Here is an 18,812-nt window from a genome sequence, read left to right as displayed (position 1 = left end):
AGAGAATTTTACAGTAAATACCAGTATACCCACTACTTACATATAAATTTTTATTTTGCCATCTTTAGCATGTAATTAGCCATGTGTCTATCCTTCTAGTCATCCATCATTCCATGTATCTTATTACTGTACTTCAGAGTTAAGTTGCCCTTTCTTCACATTCTTTGATGGAAATGCAAACTGGTGCAGACACTGTAAAAATCAGTATGGATTTACCTCAAAAAATTAAAAATGTAACTGCCTTATGACCCAGTGATTACAATTCAAGGAACTCATCCAAAGAAACCTGAAACACTAATTCAAAATAATATAAGAACCTCTATGTTCATTATAGCATTATTTACAATAGCCAAGATTTGGAAGCAGCCCAAGTGTCCATCAGTAGATAAGTGGATAAAACAACTATGGGACCTTTACACAATGGAATACTACTTGGTTGTGAAAAAGAAGGAAATTTTACCCTTTGGAACAGCATGGATGGACCTGAAGAAGATTATGCTAGGTGAAATAAGCCATTTGGAGAAAGATTAATACCATATGATTTTACTCATATGTGGAATATAATGAACAAACTAAACAAGCAAATAGAGACAGACTCATAGATAGAGAGCAGGCTGACAGCTTGGTGTGGGGATTAAGGGGTGGAAGGATCAAGCAAAAAAGAAAAAGAATTCATGCACATGGACAACAGTGTGGTGATTGCAGGAGGAGGCAAGTAAGTGGAGGTAAAAGAGGGTATAAGGGAAATAAGTGGTAATAAAATACAATAAAATGCGTTTAAAAACTAAAGTTGCAACATCAAAACATTTCCCTTTAACTATTTCAGTATTCATATAATTAAGGTTTAATCATTTATATAGTTATTTCATTTCTTTCAAACATATAATGCACAGGCCTTACATGCACATTATTAGATAGGTTCTGACAAAAGCATTGGTTTTGTTGTAAGATAAGTTTATTCCATATTTCCAGGTAGCATCTGGAGTCATATGTGCCTCCAGAGGAAATCTGGATTGTTGAGTGGATCATTTTTTAAAATATTTATCTTCTTTGCAAGAATAGGTGTTGGGTCTTTATTCCTGTCTGTACCATCAGTGCTGAGAGGAATGCCTGAAGCAAAATCATGCTCAAAAAATGTGTTTTTCTTCTATTTTTTGTCTGGTCTTTGTTGAATTGAACTAAGTTTGTAATTTTTAGGTCCTGTTCAGTGGTGGAGCAGAAGGAATGCTTGCAGAAAAAGCATGTTATATGGGTGCTAATACGCATTATTACAAAAAAAGCCATAAATTTAAATTCTATATATGAATCTGTGCGGAGATGGGGGTATTATTTGTGGGCATTTTGTAGATCTATCAATGAGAATATGGGCATGTGTTTGAAATGTATACTTTTGGATATGTGAGCATGGAGTATGTTTGGAACATATCTAATTGTTTCTTCAAGTATCTGGATAAATCTCCACTTAACTATCTATTTCTAAAACTATGTCTGCAACCTACACTGGTCTCTGTCATCAGTGTAAGTATACAGGGATTATAGTGTGTGTTTGACCTGTCAAGATATGTGATTAGTGACAAGGCGAGTGGGCAGTTGTATGAGCATATTTGTATTTATCTGTTTGTATGTGTATGGATCTGAAAGAGTCGATGTGAATGTTAGCTTATTTGCTAACTTATTTGCAGCTGAGTATGTTGAAAGGTGTATCTGTGGGGTTGTCAGAATGTTGATGACTAGGTATGTTTGTATTCATGCAACTATTTACACTTCCTGATCAAGGGAAGCTTAACTTAGTAATGGATACAAACGATGACATTAGGGATTAATGAGGCCAGGAAAGGGATTCTCCTAGGAACAATTGTCTGATGGCCCAGCACTACTCATTGATCCCACCCTCCCCATTTCCTTTCCACTCTCCTCCTGCAACCACAAATAAACATTGCCTAGGGACTCTGGGGTGTTCATAAATTTATTAGACGTAGGTGAGTGAGCTGATGCCACTCTGCCAGCTGGATCCACAGACCAGTACGTCCAGCTACAGAGAAAAGAACTTCTTCCACTTAGTGAGTGCCCTTCCCTCAAACTGCCCACCTGGGTCTCTTACCTAAAACTTTCATGAGCTTTAAAACTCTTATTGCAACCCTAGACTGCCTCTGACCCTCCTATTTCTCCTCCAAGCATGAGCAAATCTGTTCCCTTCCCAGCCCATGAGCACAGACCTAGATGCTAGGTACCCATCTGGATCAAAATTCTAATACCAAATCACAATCACATAACCTTAGGTGAAGGGGCTGATTCATTAAGTCTAGATTTTATATTTAAGGTGTTTCATACTTTTTCTCCCTGAAATTTGAATTATTGTCTCCTATATTTAAGTCTTGGGTGTGCAGCTAGAGAAAAAAATCACAGAAGCAAATGAACTGAAGTCATTCAGCAACGTGATCTTCAATCTTGGCTGGATTTTCAGTGCAGAGTAGGTCATGGGAATGTATTTGGTGGAATATTACTGTTGGTCTGTTAATGCAGGTGTATTTTTGGCTGTGTGTTTGTAAGTATGTGTCCAACTGGTATAAACATGGGAGGGTGTCTGAAACATAGTGCATAACTGCAATGAGTAAGTATGAGTCTTCTTAAATTCTGTGGCTGTGCTAGTGGTACATGTGACTAAGGGAGTGTGCAATAGTTTCTGTCCGCTTGATGTGAGAGTACCTATGAGTAGCTGAGTGTGTAATTGTGTATAAAAGTGCAAAATATATATTTGCTAGTACCTTTGTGTGACTGTGTATGTGCATGCTCATGTGCATGGTGTGCAAAAGAAAGGCACTGTTTATACCTGTCTCCATTGTCTTAACATTTCTTCCTTGATTAGTCATATCTAAGAAGCCTTAACTGACACTTCCACGGTCAAAACAAAGAAAAAGTGGCTGTTTGGTGGTGGCAAAATATGTTCTATTTGGGAGAGAAATCTTCAAAGTTCCTTTCCACGCTGAGGAAAATCTGGAGCATGAAATATGACCTTCTGGGATACCTAATTTTGCACATCAGGAGTTAAGGATTGTGGGGTCAATTTATCTTGTAGAAGAGTCAGTAGTATCTGTTGACACTTCAACTGTCTTTCCATTTCTTCAGAATTTAAAGATAATTTTAGAATGAAGAAGATAAAAAAAGTAGATGCAGATAGGCTGGATGTAAGATTTCTTGGAACATTGACTTAAAACCTGTATGGGGGCAGGGAAAGAAATTTAGAGGAAGGATATGGAAAAGAAATTGATTAACAAGTGTTGTTAATTCTCAGCTGGAACTTTTGTTAATTCTCAGTTAAAACTTGTTAATTTACTGATTAACAACTTTTTTTTAAAATTCTCAGTTGCAAAAGAAAGAACCCAAAAAGAATAGACAAATTCCTTCTAATTCTCCATATACTTTCAGGATTATGATAGCTATCTGGGCATTTTCTAAGCTCTTTTAACCATCTACTTTCACTGTATTTACTAAGACAGCTAAGAAGAGAATGAAAACTCCAGAAAAAGTCAAAGGAATAAGAGAACTACCATGCCTAAATTCTAAAGCAGAGGTCTGGTATGAGATACCTAGTATCATGGGAATACAATTAGAGAATTTTAGGTAAGGCTGAGAAAATGTCCTTTATGATATAGTTTCTCAATTTGCACTGTTCTGATTGCTTACTTTTCCTGAGGTTAATCTGATGCTGTTTAAGAACAATGACAGAGAAATTGGATTCAGTAAAGAAGGTAGAGAAGACGTCAAAGCAGGAGCAAAACATGGAGAAATGGTGCTTCTGAAGGAAGGAGGTGGTTCTAAAAAAATGAGTTATCAACAGAATTAACGCAGGTAGGGAGACCAAATGGATGAGTATTGAAAATGTTTATAACTAGATTTAGCAACAAAAAGATCAGTGGTAACCTTAGAGAAATTATTTTCCCTTGGCAAGGTGGGATGTGGAAGCCACACTAGACTAAATTGAGCAGTGGTAGGAGGTAAGGCAAAGAAGGTTGAATCCTTGACTTTAATGATCTCAGAATAGAATTGGAGAAATGGAAACATAAACAAGGTTCCCTTCTTTTGCATCTGGAGAGACAATGTTTCAAGAAGCTTGGCTAATAATTGGGAGAAGGTAATAGAGTGGCAGCTAAAGAGGGAAGGTTATGTTTTTCTAATAAGATGGTTTGCACATGCTTATTACTCAGAGGGAAAGAGATAGAAAGGGAGACACTGAAGATGCAATACAACTAACTGATGGAAAAGGTGTCCAAAGGGTAAGGTAAGAAACGGAATCCTGAAAGTGGAGGGCCTGGCCTTGGAGAAGGAGAGACATCTCTTTCTTAGGGACCAGGAAATAAGAATGGATAAAGATGTATTGGGTTGGCCAAAAAGTTTGCTTTTTTTTTCTTTCCTTTTTATTTTTTGGTAAGATGGCTCCAGTAGTGCTTAGTTGTTTTTAACTTCATTTGAAACAATTTTGTTAGACTGCATTGTGACAGCAGTCATATCAACATGCACTTTAAAAACACTTATCAAAATTGGTGGATTTTTGTGTAGCTATTTTAATATTGAAGATGAAAGAAAATAAGTGACATTTTCAGCAATAATAACTATGCATTATTATTTCGAGAAAGGTCAAAATGCAATTAAAATGCAAAAAAAGATTTGTTTAGTAGATGGAGAAGGTGCTGTGACTGATCGAGCATGTCAATAGTAGTTTAAGTTTTGTGCTGAAGATTTCTCCCTGGATAATGTGCCATGGTCAGGTAGAGCAGTTGAAGTTGATAGCAACTAAATCGGGACATTAATTGGGAACAGTCAATGTTATACCACATGAGAGATAGCCAGTTTACTCAAAATATCCAAATCAATAAATTTATTGGTGAAAATGAAAAATGTATCTTTTATTTTATGGAAACAGATCACATGAACTTTTTGGCCAACCCAATAAATAAATTTGAAATTTAGGCAGTGGTAAATAATCAATATTCCCTCCCCCCCCCCCAAAAAAAACCATTTGCTTCTTTGGTTTTATCCAGCCACACACCCAGTTTGGTTATAGAATTTGTCAAAGTTGGGGTTTGCTGTGTGAATGTGAGAATCAAGGAGGAGATGAAGATACCAGCTGTAGTGGGGGAGTAGGTCCCCCACTACAAGTTGGGGAGAAAATGCTACAAGACAAATAGACCAGAAAAAATGGAAGAATTATTGAGACTCTGAGAGCAAGTGCCTGAGCACTAGAAGGTAAGAAAGCTGGAAATTAGAAGGGTGTGGTCAGAATGTTAGCAAAAATAGAATTTAAGATTTTACAGAGGTGGAACAGTTTTTGACTGAGGTAAAATCTGAGTAAAGGTTGTTAAAACTGTAATTTTACAGTTGTAGAAGTTTTATTTACCAGGAGTGTCTAATCTTTTGGTGTCTCTGGGATGCAATGGAAGAAGAGTTGTCTTGGGCCGCACATTAAATACACAAACACTAACAGAAACTGATGAGAAAAAAGATTTTAAATACATTTACAATTCTGTTTTGGGCTGCATTCATACCCATCCTGGGCCACATGTGCCCCGTGGGCTATGGGTTGGACACCCCTGATTCTTCCAAAGGGTCTCCAAAGGTTTGAGCAGCATTTCTTTTTCCCTGTCTATGTTAACCTTTATTTCTCCCCAAACTCCCCAAATGTGGCTTCTGGGGTGAGATGGAAAAGTGAATGGGTACTACCATTTAAGGTGAGAATTAGGGGACTTGTTGCTTTGCTGTGAGTTGGGCACTCACTTGATCATTTCACCTTCACAGAGTTTCTATGATGGTCTAGACAGGGTACTGGGGACTGGTGGTACAGACATGAGTAGAAACAAGTTGCTGCCCTTAAAGAGCTCATAGTCTAATAGAAAAAGCAGGAACACAGACAAACACTGTTAATCTCTGACCTTTTTGTGCTGGAGACAGGATGTCTGAAAGAAAGTGAAGAACTCCCCCAAACATCCTCTTGGGCTCATTCCTCATCTGTATTCTCCCACCTGCCTGCCATGTTGAGCCTCAATGGCACTCCCTTCCAGCCAGACACACTCCAGCTGACAGACATCCCTGGGATGCAGACAGGCCAAGCCTGGGTTGCCCTAGTTTTCTGCATCCTTTACGTGATCTCCATTGTAGGCAACCTCAGCATCCTTGCTCTGGTGGTTCAGGAACCTGCTCTGCACCAGCCCATGTACTACTTCCTCTCTATGCTTTCCCTAAATGACTTGGGAGTGTCCTTCTCAACACTCCCAACTGTGATTGCTACCTTCTGCTTCAACTACCACCATGTTGGCTTTGATGCTTGTTTGGTTCAGATGTTCTTCATCCATACTTTCTCTTTCATGGAATCAGGCATACTGCTGGCCATGAGCTTTGATCGTTTTGTGGCTATTTGTGACCCACTGCATTATGCCACTGTGCTCACTAATAGCTGCATTTTGGCTATGGGTCTGGGCATCCTTGCCAAGAGCTTCACTACTCTCTTACCTTTCCCCTTTCTGGTGAAACGACTTCCCTTCTGCAAGGGCAATGTTTTGCATCACTCATACTGCCTCCATCCAGATCTCATGAAGGTGGCATGTGGAGACACCCATATTAACAACATCTATGGGCTCTTTGTGGTCATCTTCACCTATGGCATAGACTCCACTTTCATCCTGCTGTCCTATGCATTGATTCTGAGAACTGTGTTGGCCATTGCATCCTGGGAACAGCGGCTGAAGGCACTCAACACTTGCATATCACACATTTGTGCAGTGCTGGCTTTCTATGTGCCCATAATTGCTGTCTCCATGATCCACCGCTTCTGGAAAAGTGCCCCACCTGTTGTTCATGTCATGATGTCCAACGTCTACTTGTTTGTACCTCCCATGCTAAACCCCATCATCTACAGTGTGAAGACAAAGGAGATACGCAGAGGGATCCTCAAAGCCTTTTATAAATCCCAGAGCTGAAGAAGGCTGCAGACTCTGAGAAAAGTCCTTTGTAGAAAGAGCTGGAACTTGTTTGTCAACTTAAGAAATGCTTAAAGCAAGGAGGAGAAGAATCAGAGTCTTGATAGTTGTGAATATTATATCAATAAAGGAACATTTAATTCAGTAAAATGATGTAAATATATATTAAACACTTACTGTATGAAAAACCTTGTGCTAGTTGCTAAGAATTTTACAATGGTAAGTGGGACATATTGTTAAGTAAGATATAGACATATTAAGGGAAAAACACTAAAAAGGAGTAAAGATGCCCTGAAAAATGTTTGACATATGAAAATAATAAAAGTTCCACAGGTCAAATAAATTTGAACACAAATAATCCTACTTCCACCCAGATGAGGGAAGTGGTAAACATTGGAGACAGACAAAATTCTGTGGAGGCCTGATGCTTCATGTGACAGAGAGGGCCCATTTCGTTTGTAGAGAGCAGGATAAAATTTTTTATTACCTGAAGCAGCTTGTAAAGGATGAGATAGGTTAGAGTACTTGGTGCAGAGTGCCAAGAAGAAAGGAAGGTAATAATTTTGACATAAGTATGAGGAAAAATATTTAGGCAAGAAAGTTTAGAACTTTGCTATTCCAAGTGTAATCCAATAAACAATAGTATTAGTATCTCCGGCAGCCTGTTAGAGAAACAGAATCTTAGACCCCACACAAGACCTATTGAATTTGAATTGCATTAAATAAGACCATTGGTGATTAAAAGTTGAGAAGCACAGTGTTTCTCTTTTCTAACACTGCTAAGGTCATGGCGACCTGATATGCTACAGCAATAAAAAGACTCATGAGTAACAAAAGTCTGGAAAACTGGTTCTCAAAATGTGATTCCCAGGCTGGCATTATATGTACCACTTGGGAAACTGTTAGGCATGCAAATTCTCAGGCTCCTCCTCAGACACCTCAAACTAGAAATTCTAGGGAGCAAAGTCCAGCAATCTGTGTCTTAATAAATTCTCCAAGTAATTTTGATATATGTTAAAGATTGAGAAACTTTAACCTACAATGTTGATCTAGAATATTTAGGACAATTACAAGTGGCTTCATGTAGACAGAGGGGAGGTTTCACATGGAAAATCTTGGGAAATGAGATCTTGAGAGATTCTCTGAGTCAGACTGTGAGTGGTTTTCAAAGTGGGGAGAAACTGACAACTAGGTATATGGTGTTGGTGGTGAAGAAAAATGCAAACTCATAGCTTATCTCTATGAGTTGGTGCAGCTATAGCACAGAAATAGCTAACATGCAAGATTTGATAAGCAATCTCCAGCCACTCCATAGTCACTCTACCATAATGGAAAGTAGAAAGGGTTTGTAACTGGAAAAGACACTGGCGTTCAGGCTGCCTGTCACTACCAAATCCAATAAGCAATGACAGCGATTGAACCTTTTATGGGTGCTTTATTCAGATGGCCAGTGATCTGAGAAGATGGCAGGTTCATACCCGAACAAATCATCTTTCCTTCCTTTCCTGGCCAGATCTTTTATAAGGGGGTTAAGAGAGGGCAAACAAGGGTCGGCAAGAGCTTTGAAATTTAGCAGCTGCAGCATTTCTATCCTGGGCAATTAGCTATCTCCAAGGTGGAGGGGTAGTCACCTGCTTCTTCCCAATACAGATGTCTCCAGGTGGTAATCTCTAGCCAATGCCTCAGGAGGTCAGCTGCTTTTTCTCAGGTGCCAGGATGGGCTTTATCTGTAGTTTCTGAAACAAAAGCTTAACATACACATTACTTGCTAGATTTATGGCTATTTGCCTTAAGCTAAAATTTTCCAAGTCTTAAGTCCCGTATCAGGTTCTCAAAGTACCACTTTGAAATACTTCAAAGTCCCATAAAAGGAAGGTAAAATTTCTTCATGTCCATCTTCTGTTTGTTTCTCTGGATACATCCCACCACTTGATATGAAAGTAAGAGAGCTCTCCTGCCATTCCTTCCCTGAATACACCTGCACTGTATTTGAAGCTGAAGTAAGGAAGAAGTAAAATGAAATACTTAATGGGAAGACTAGGTATTTGGGAAAGAAGTTATTTGGGTGATCTGAAATTGGAGCCTCCAGGAGAACTTACGTATGGTAAAATCACATTAAAAATATAGCTTCCTCCTTTTTTCATTTGAATCTCTACTGTTTGTAGGTAAGTACTAGCCTCTTAATATGTCAGCTTTCAAGTTGAAGAAATGCTGATCTCCTAGAATCATAAAACTGGTAGATGACAAACCTGGAACTCAGATCTACACCTGTATGACTTTGAACCCCATGGGATGTCTCTCCTGGAGGACAACTCAGTCTTGTGCCATTTGGTGGAGGGTTGATTGGGAATTGAGTAGGAAACAGCATTGATAAGTGGGTAAAGGCAGCCATGGCTATTTCCTCCTTTGGCTAAATCCTGGGCCTGGCTCTGGGATTTAAGCACTGTCCTAAAATATGCCCATCAAGTCCTAAGCTTGTGATTCTTCCTGGGATATGTTCTTTAAAAAAAGAATTCAGAAAACAAAACTCTGGAGTCTGTGCTCAGAGTTCCAATTTTGAGACTAATTACTTGGATTTGGGGTGGGGATATTGCTATGAAGCTTGGAGGAATTTGTCTCCATCTTACTCTTCATCACATGGAAGAAGTTGAAATTTTATTTTCTCTGTGGAGAGAAGGCAGTATCTCCAGGGGACATGCTTTTAGTTTTCTTTCTGTTCCCAAGGTGAGATCTAGTCCTCCTTCTTTTCCTGTTACTAGCACAGGATCACACTCAGGCAAAACAGGACCCCAGAGACCCTAGCCTCTGGGAGCTCTCACTCAGAAACATAAAGTTTGCCTCCGCTCTTGGCTAGTGCCTGCCTGAGGCCCATTCTGAAGCCATTGTGAGCTCATGCCTTCTATCTTTCAATACAACTGTCATTTCTCAAAGCTTTCTCAGGTGAATTCAAATGTGTTTGTGTCTTCTAGGTATATGCACAAATAGTCTGTTTTTGTCTACAATTCTTTTTGTGCCTCTGTGTGTTTTTTGTCACTCTCATGTCTCCATCTTTGAGTGAGTCTCCTTAAGTGTATACATGTGTTTGTGTATTAGCCATAATTTGTTTTCTCTATGACGGAGAGGTTTAAGACAGAAAAATCCCCAAATTTTATTTTCATGCAGATTTTCCACCAAAAGATACTATTCATTTCAATGCCCATGTATCCTTCTAAGACATTTTTAGATAGGGCTGCCAGGGATTGCTTTAGCAGTGAAAGACACATGGTGATCTCATGACAGGGACTGAAAATTTGTTTTTGTTTTGGCCACACAGATCTACTGCCATGGTATTCTCAGTGTCACACAATAGGAGAGAATTTGACAACCTGGAATACCAGGCCCAAGGGCAGAAGTGTTGAAAGGGTTTTTAATCCCCTTTAAACAAATGCTGGAATTTTTCCTGAGCATTGTCATCAAGGATTTTTCTTTTCTTTTCTTTTTTGATTTAATCTTTATTCTATTTTTTCCATTTCCATTTAGTCCCCTTATAACCCTCTTCCCCCAGGAATCACCTCCTGTTGTCCATGTCCATCAAGAGTTTCAGTCTTTGAACATCTCTACTGATCAGAAGCATATTATCTCCATGTGCAGATTAGACTCTTAGAAAAACCTTCCTTACCTGAGCTCCATATTGTCTCCCTGTGATCACTTATCACTCACTACCTCTTGTACCCATCCTATCCCCATCTCTTCTACAGTCTCCTTTTCTCAAAACAAAACATCATTGGTTCCTTAGGTGCTGCTTATTTTAATCCCATAGGAAGCTGTAAATTTATTGATAGGAACTGTATAATTTCAAACTAAACTGCAGTTACTCCTTTGAAACACCAAAAAGGTCCTCAATTTTAGATGGCCACACCATCAATTCCATAATAGTATGTACAATATTATTACTATTCTTGGTGCTCAGACTGATTTTACTCTCAACACATTTTCTTGTGACATGATCAGTTTTACATTCTTAACTTCCATGCTTGTTTCATCAACCTCTTCCTCTTCACTCTCTTCTTGTACAGTTGGAGTCTGTGTGTTTTCTTGAATGTTTTAGACAGTTAGCTTTACCTTGAACTTTGAATTTCTTAGCAGCTACTAGTTGTGCTTGCTGAGATAAGTACTCAGTCTCGGCTTTACCAAAAACTATGTAGATATCTGAAGCTGGGCTCTTGTAGACATCTGGCTTCATGACCACAAAGAAAATATTATTAGATTCTTGGATAGTGACCCTAGTGACCCCTATAACCTGTTGAAGATACAGTTTGGATATAACCATTTGTGCCTTTATTCCACTCCAGCTCTGTTTTACTTTACTGACTGGTTTTTCATCCAGTTCAGCTGCTGCTGCCTGCTGGGCTCATAGTGTGGTTGCCTATGTGGAATGTTGTTCCTTGAGCTCTGGCACTGATTCATCACTGTCAGATTCTGCTCCAGACCTTGTCTCAGCCTGGGCAGTGGCTACTCCTGCTCTGTAGCAGGATGGTTTCTGTGGCTTCATGGGCAATTATTGCGGTAACACAGAACCAAGATGGCATGGCAGCAGAAAGAGCCTTAAGTGCCCTTTAACTGACTCAATCCCCTTTGCCTTCAAGTATCTCTCAGTTGATTTAACTCTGAACTGGAATATGGAACCCAGTAGTGAATGTTCTGTTATGGTTCTGAGCAGTATGTTCATGCTTTTTTTAATTCCTCATCTCGTCAGCATGTCTTTGTGTTAGAATCATGAAATGCTATGAAGACAAGGATGAACTAGGCACAGTCTAACTCTAATCAAGCCCAAACTATGAAAGGGAAAGCAAAAGTATAAATGTAATTCTAACAAAATAGGAAGTCTGTATAAAATAGTATGGAGGCATAGATGAGAAGCTTATTATTTCTGTTTAAATGCTGGAGATCAAATAATAATTTGAGTATGAATAACAGTAAGAGTTTTAAAAAACTAAGAAGAAAGTGAAAGACAATGTTAGCAGAGAAAAAGAAAGCTTACATTCTGACAGGAGGACTTGTGGTGAGAAAACTAATAATCAGAGACTTTGAGTAACTGAAGGAATTTACGATAGATAATCTGAAGAAGGGAAGATTTCAGGGTATTATGATTGGACTTTTCAGATACTATTTATCTATTCAGTTATTTGTTAATCCAATTAAATGTTTACTAAACATCTGCTATATGCTTGGCCCTGTGCTAGCATTGAATATTTAGTGATCAAAAAATTTTTAAAAAGCAGACAATATCAACCTTACTTTGATGGAGCTTACAGTCTACTAGGGAATACAGGCATTAAACAAATAGCTATAAAAGTACATTCATGTTTACAAATTAAGATGTGTTTTACAAGAAAATGCAGATGTTGTGAAGAAAAATATTTAGGTGAAACCTAAAAAAAATGATCACATATCTGTGTCTACAGCATTATGCATGATGTGGAAGAAGTAGGCTCAAGCTCAATATAAGAAAGAACTTCATAAAGCAGTGTGATCTCACCAGGATAATGGCTTTAGGAGCAATGAGCTACCCAGCACTGGGAGTGTTTATGCTGAGTGTGGGTGACAATTGATATGGATGTGGCAGAGATGGTTCTCTCAGTGGGTGTAAGATTGGACTCTGGTTTGAGGTCCTAGAAAGACTGTCAAGTTGACAGCTGGATCAGTGGACTTCTGAAAGGAGGCCACTTTAGAAGGTCACTTAACCCCCAGTCTCTTCTATCTGATACCCAGGTGGCATACAAAGCAGGAAAAAATTCTGTCTGCCTTTTGTCCTCTTCTCTATGAAAAGAAAAATGATCATCTTCTCCAGTATCTGCTCATTCTTCCTACTTAGGTAGCATTAGCTTCAGACAGCTGGCTGCTGGACTTCATAGAAAAGACCACTGGACCTACAGTTGGAAGAACTAGATTCTAGTCCCAGCTTAGCCACTTACTGGTTTGAAGCAAGTCACTTAACATGGTTGTTATGGGATTGATATAAGGGAACTTGGTAGTGAGGCAGTTGCCTCTCTGATTATCATTTTTACCACCCAAAGAGTAGATTAATTTCCTGTAGCTATGCTCTCTTAGCCTTCCCATTCTCCATCTTGCATGTTTCTCACCATGACATGGGTCATGGCTAGTGTTTCCAAGCCTTTATTGTTCTTTCTTGCCCAAGATGAGGTTTTACCAGTGGCAGGAAATCTCAGATGAGATAGTCCTAGACTGCACTTTGGTGAGATAACTAGGTAAAACCTCAAAATCCTCCTACAAAACCATTTTCTGACTTTTGGTGAACCTCCAAGGAAGTGACATGCAAGGCTAGGCCCCAAACCTGTTACCTTTGTGGGACCACCTTAGGGTATTATGAGCAAACCACAGTTTATTTAAAAAAGCTCCAGGATGCTGAGAAATCTAGCACTTGGTAAAATACAGAGGAATGTTTAAGCCACAGGTCAGGAGTAGAGTAGGTAGGTTATCTGAAAAACAAGAAAAAAGGAAGACTTGGGAGTACTTACAATTTACTTTTTTATTTAAAACACTGTCACTATAAAGTCACTGAAATGTCACCAAATAAGTCTGGAGTGGTTCTCAGCTTTGGGTTCACCTTGGGAACTTTAAAAAATATTGATAATTAGATACCACATCCAGAGAGCCTACTTATTTATGTGGACTGTTACCTGGGCAGTGAGGATTTTAACTCAGCAGGTGGTTACTGTGTGTAGCCAAGGTTGAGAACCACTGATTTACAAGGCAGAAGCAAGGGGTATTAATGGACAAAAGGCACAAGCAAGTATATTTCACCTTTCAGGAGGTTGTTAATCTTGAGGGAAGCAGAGATAGAATGTGTGGAGTTTCTGTAGGGAAGTTGAAGAAAGGTGCATGAAGAAAGGGCTTGAAAGTGAAGAGTAAAAGAGAATCCAGGTCCTGGGGCCATCATCACTATTATGTTGTACGTGTGTGTCTCCATAGTCATAGATCTTTGTATTTCTGTAGCTGTTTGTTTTCTTGTTTATCCATTCTAGGAGAGCATTTCCATTAAACTCTTTAGTTTTATGGACCATTTCGCATCAACACCGGGTAACTGCAGGATAAAGAACTGGTAATGAATCTGTGAATTCTACATCCAAGTAAGTTAAGTGAGTGAATAAACTGATGATTTGAGATAATTCAGCTTCTGTAGCAATTGTAACTTCACATCCTACTTCATATTTTTAAAATTTATTTTACAAATTTGACTTATTATATTTCATTATATAATGTTATATTAGTTATATTACTTTTTAATGTATTGTATTATATTATATATGATTTTCACATTCTAGTTGGGGTTTAACTAGTTTATTCTTTTTTCTTAGCCACTAATGAAGTCTCTTTTCCTTGTGTCTTTGACCTGAACTCTCTTTTTAAACTTAGAGGTCCCTTGTGTATTAGTATAATTGTCATGGAACATCCACATTCTTTACCACCCTTATTCATAGTTTTCTATTTTTCAATTTTCTAAAACCAGTGTTTCACATTTATTTTAAACATCCCCCCATTGGAGTGAAGTAGGACACACAGAGATTATCACTTTTCCAGGGGTTCCTGTTTTCTAAGCCCCACATTGGCAGAGCTACAACTCAATTCTTTCTTATGATTCCTCTAGATAAGCTTTGGTTTTACTCCCATCTCCACTGTGAAGTAGAAACATCATTATAGGAAGTGTCAGGGGGTCTAAGCTATAATCTAGGCTCTGCAGAAACTGAGTTTTAGGTTTTTGGTCCATTACTCACTCTTCCTCTCTTGGTCTTAGTATCTCCCTAAGAATTAAGTAGTTTATATTTATTCAGTATTTCATATGCCATGCAATATCTTGTTTACATTTACAACAACCATAAGGCAGATGTATTTTTATCCTTAGTTTACAAATGGACACACTGAGGCTTGGGAAAATTAACTGTTCAAGGTCCCACAGCAAGTAAACTCTAAATTGGGATTCAAACTAATGTCCACCACAATCCATCGTGGAGTTCTAAAACATTGAATATAGGATGTTAATTTTTTCATTTGATTCTTATGTCCAAATAAGAGAATAATGTTATTTTGATCTCCACTTTACTAACTTAAAAAACAAACAAACTTTGGACCAGAGTATTAGTTAGTCCAGATGGCATATTTAATAACTGGCTGAATATTGATTTTGATCTAGTTCCTATTTATTCCTGAGTTTCTGCTCTTAATTTTTAAGTTATGCCTTAAAGATTATAGAGTCTCCAATATCTTCATTACATGTACAATTTTCAGATTCTTGCTCCTCTTTCAGAAAAAAAGAGTAGAACCTAATCAACAAAACAAACAAGGAAGCAAAATATAACCAGAGACTTTGAAATTAAGAACAATCTGACAGTAACCAGAGGAGAGGTGGGAGGGGATAATGGGGGTAAAAGAGGGAAGGGTTTTCAGGAACAACTATAAAGACTCATGAACAAAACCAAGGTGGGGGTGGGATCAGGGGAGGGAGGTGGGGATGGCTGGGGTGGGGAGGAGAATGGTGAAGGGTAAATGCAGACAACTGTACTTGAACAACAATAAAACAAAAGAAAAGAGGTGATAAGAAAGTATCTGTTATATTTTTACTCAGAATAATCTAGATGACTCTAACTTTCCCTTTCTCCTTGTCTCTCCCTCCTTCAGTCTTTGAGGTGGGCTGCTGAGGCAGAAGACCCTATAGATGGGAACTAATTTTGTTTTGGTTTTCAAATGGCAGGTGAAGACTGACCTCTACTGTTGGCGATATGGGAGCCAAGAACAATGAAAGTCTTGATTTCCTATCTGTCTTTCTGACTGGACTCCCAGGATTAGAGGCCCAACATGGCTGGTTTTCCATCCTCTTCTTCACTATGTACATTGTGGCCATTGTGGGCAACAGCCTAATCATGGCAGCAGTGCAGACAAACCCTGCCCTACATGAGCCCATGTACCTGTTTCTGTCTATGTTGGCTGTGACTGAGGTGGGTGTCTCTGTGTCTACCCTGCCCACTGTCATGGGCATTCTTTGGTTTAATGCCTTCCAGGTTAACTTTGATGGCTGCCTGTCTCAGATGTTTTTCATTCACACTTTCTCTTGCATGGAATCAGGGGTCCTCTTGGCCATGAGTTATGATCGTTTTGTAGCTATCTACAGCCCACTGCGCTATACAGCCATATTAACTCTGCCCCGCATCATCTGCATGGGTCTGGGCATTACACTGAAGAGTGTGACGCTCATGGCCTCCCTTCCAGTCCTTTTGAGGCGACTGCCCTACTGCCACACTAATATCCTCTCTCACTCCTACTGCCTCCACTCAGACCTGATCCAGCTGCCATGTGCTGACACTAAGCTCAATAGCATCCTAGGCTTGGCTATTGTCCTGGCCACTTTTGGGCTAGACTCACTGCTTATTGTGATCTCTTATATACTGATTCTTTACACAGTGTTGGGCATTGCTTCTGGGGAGGGACGGCGGAAGGCTCTCAACACATGTGTGTCACACATCTGTGCAGTGCTTGTGTATTATGTGCCTATGATTGGTGTGTCTGTGATGCATCGTGCTGCCAAGCATGCCTCACCCCTGATCCACACACTCATGTCCAACATCTACCTCTTTGTGCCTCCTGTGCTCAACCCCATCATCTATAGTGTCAAGACCAAGCCAATCCGACAAGGAATTGCTGGCTTATTTTCCTGCAAGAGAGAATTGTTCTGAATTCTCCATGGGGGCAGGGACTTTGAATCAGTCCATAAACTCTGATGGTGTTTCTGCTGTAGACAAAGCTCTATGCCGGCATTGTGAGGAAGAATAGAAACAAGATATTCAAACTGTTAACACAGGCTTAAATCTGAATCACAAGATATATCCCCAGCTGTTCCTATCTCACATTTTATCAATGTCAGTGCACATGTGGACACCCTCTCTAATAGATTTGATTAGCCTGAAAGAAGAGATCATAAATTTCTTTTCTTTTCTTCTTAAAACTCTTAGAATAAGAGCCTAGCAAATAGCTGACAGTAAAGATAGGAGGCTTAATGATATTTGAAATGAAATAAAACAAATTTCTGTTTTGGTGGGTTAGGCTGGGACTAAGCATCTTCCCCAGTAAAAGAGGATCATCCTAAAGACCTACCTTTGATTAAGATGAGCACACTTTTTGGTTTTCCCCAGATAGTCATGATTTACACTTATTTTCCTCAACATCATTATTAATAGCACTCCCTTCCCCTCTCGAATTTCTCTTGTTTAAATGATAAATTATATGGAAAACTTACTTGTAAGGCAACCTCCCGTCTTTTATGAAAGGAGCCAACTATCCCTATGACTCACCATAAAATGGTCTCTACCACGAGAATTTTTGTACCAGGAGACTCTGAGAATGAGGAACGTGTGACTAAATGGCCTCAACTTAGGCACAAAGCAAAATATAGATAACCTCACAGGCCCAGGTTTCAGATCCTAAGAATCTCAGCTAAATCACCAAATTGTTACTGTGTCTCATTATTCCTGTTCCCCTTCCCCCTGTCCCTTCAGATTTCAATAATCTTTCCGTTTTTATCTTTTCCTTTAATCCACTCCTCCTCAAGCTTGTCCACAAAGGTGTAGTTGACACTGCTTGTTTCTGCTTTCAGCTGTCTATAATTTTCTTTATTTCTTCCTTTTTTTCTTGTTGTTCAAGCACAGTTGTCTCCACTGTCTATGGTTTTCTGAAGACCTTTTGTTAAATGGAAAAGATCTTCACATGTAAGCAACATAGGTTTATGTAGAGTGGATTGATAAGACTGCTGGTTGGTCAGAAACTGGACTCATATTTTCAGCCTCTGTCACCTCAGGCCCTCCAATGACAATGTAAATATTTTTCTCACTATATTATATTTTCCCAACTTCATCAGACTCATTAAGGTCACATTTACACAGTGGCTCTTTTTTGAACTCAGTGTGTGTAGAACAGTGATTGCCACATTTGTATGTAATCTCAGAAATAACTAATGGAAAAATAACTGTATCTTCTCATGCATTTTCAGGCTGACATCTAACATTTTCATTGTAAATTTACATAGTGGTTGAGCATGCATTTTGGGACATACTATAAATATAGTCCATTTAAAATAAATCAATATATCATATTTTAAAATATCTGATGAAATATAAATACATTGTTTTGATATCTGACAAAATTTTTAAATGCACAAGCACATTCTTTTTTAACATATATAATATTTATTATATTTTTTCCATTACCATTTAGTGCACCCAGCAATCACCATACTATTGTCCATGTCCATGAGTCCTTTTGCTTTTTTACTCAATCCCTCCACCTACTCACTGCTCCAAGTAGCTCTCATATGTTCTCCATCTTCATCTCTGAATCATTTCTGTTTCACAAGCACATTCTTTAACATTCACATATTTTATAGTTGTTCCTTTTTTCTTGAACTTAAATTTTTATTTTACTTCCATCAAAGATTTTTGACCATATAATGTATTTTTATGTTGAAACTATTTTAATCATCTCTTTATTATAATTTTTGCAACAAAATATGTATATATATTTAAATTTGATGTTTAAAAATTGGTGGTCCATAAAGCATTATTTAAAATATATAGTCTGTATTGAGTTAATTTCTCAATATTGATTAGTATATAACAAATATAGTATAATATAATTTTTGATATAATAAAAGTAACATTTAATTGGAAACCCATCTCTTAATGAGATGCATGGGCTTTTTTTTAATCCAAACATGAATATTGTTTATTAAACAAATGAGAAACAGTTCAGCAACAATCCAATTCCTATTTATTTTCTTTCTTTTATGTAAATTTT

General features: G+C 38.4%; 2 protein-coding genes and 1 pseudogene across 2 annotated transcripts; 2 read left to right on the top strand and 1 right to left on the bottom strand.

Moving 5' to 3' along the window:
* The first annotated feature begins 1,964 nt into the window (after window positions 1–1,964).
* On the top strand, window positions 1,965–9,052 carry LOC114500460 (olfactory receptor 51I1). The gene is made up of 3 exons (XM_036028928.1): window positions 1,965–2,060; window positions 5,947–8,315; window positions 8,799–9,052. Exon 2 carries the CDS (start codon window positions 6,027–6,029, stop codon window positions 6,969–6,971), a length of 945 nt encoding a protein of 314 aa, XP_035884821.1. The 5' UTR covers window positions 1,965–2,060; window positions 5,947–6,026; the 3' UTR covers window positions 6,972–8,315; window positions 8,799–9,052.
* Window positions 9,053–9,855: 803 nt separating this feature from the next.
* Window positions 9,856–18,131, top strand: LOC114498907 (olfactory receptor 51I2-like). The gene is made up of 3 exons (XM_036028927.1): window positions 9,856–9,911; window positions 13,997–14,101; window positions 15,721–18,131. The coding sequence occupies exon 3, from the start codon at window positions 15,749–15,751 to the stop codon at window positions 16,697–16,699; it is 951 nt and encodes a 316-aa protein (XP_035884820.1). The 5' UTR covers window positions 9,856–9,911; window positions 13,997–14,101; window positions 15,721–15,748; the 3' UTR covers window positions 16,700–18,131.
* LOC114498908 lies at window positions 10,917–11,502 on the bottom strand (annotated as a pseudogene).
* Window positions 18,132–18,812: the final 681 nt, after the last annotated feature.

Source organism: Phyllostomus discolor, chromosome 6 (genome assembly GCF_004126475.2).
Source record: "Phyllostomus discolor isolate MPI-MPIP mPhyDis1 chromosome 6, mPhyDis1.pri.v3, whole genome shotgun sequence".
Lineage (NCBI taxonomy): Eukaryota > Metazoa > Chordata > Mammalia > Chiroptera > Phyllostomidae > Phyllostomus > Phyllostomus discolor.
Note: the sequence above shows the minus strand (reverse complement) of the source record. Positions and strands in the feature narration are given on the sequence as shown.

Excerpts from the sequence above, each read along its gene's own strand:
- LOC114500460 (XM_036028928.1), top strand. The coding sequence starts at position 6,027 with ATGTTGAGCCTCAATGGCACTCCCTTCCAGCCAGACACACTCCAGCTG.
- LOC114498907 (XM_036028927.1), top strand. The coding sequence starts at position 15,749 with ATGGGAGCCAAGAACAATGAAAGTCTTGATTTCCTATCTGTCTTTCTG.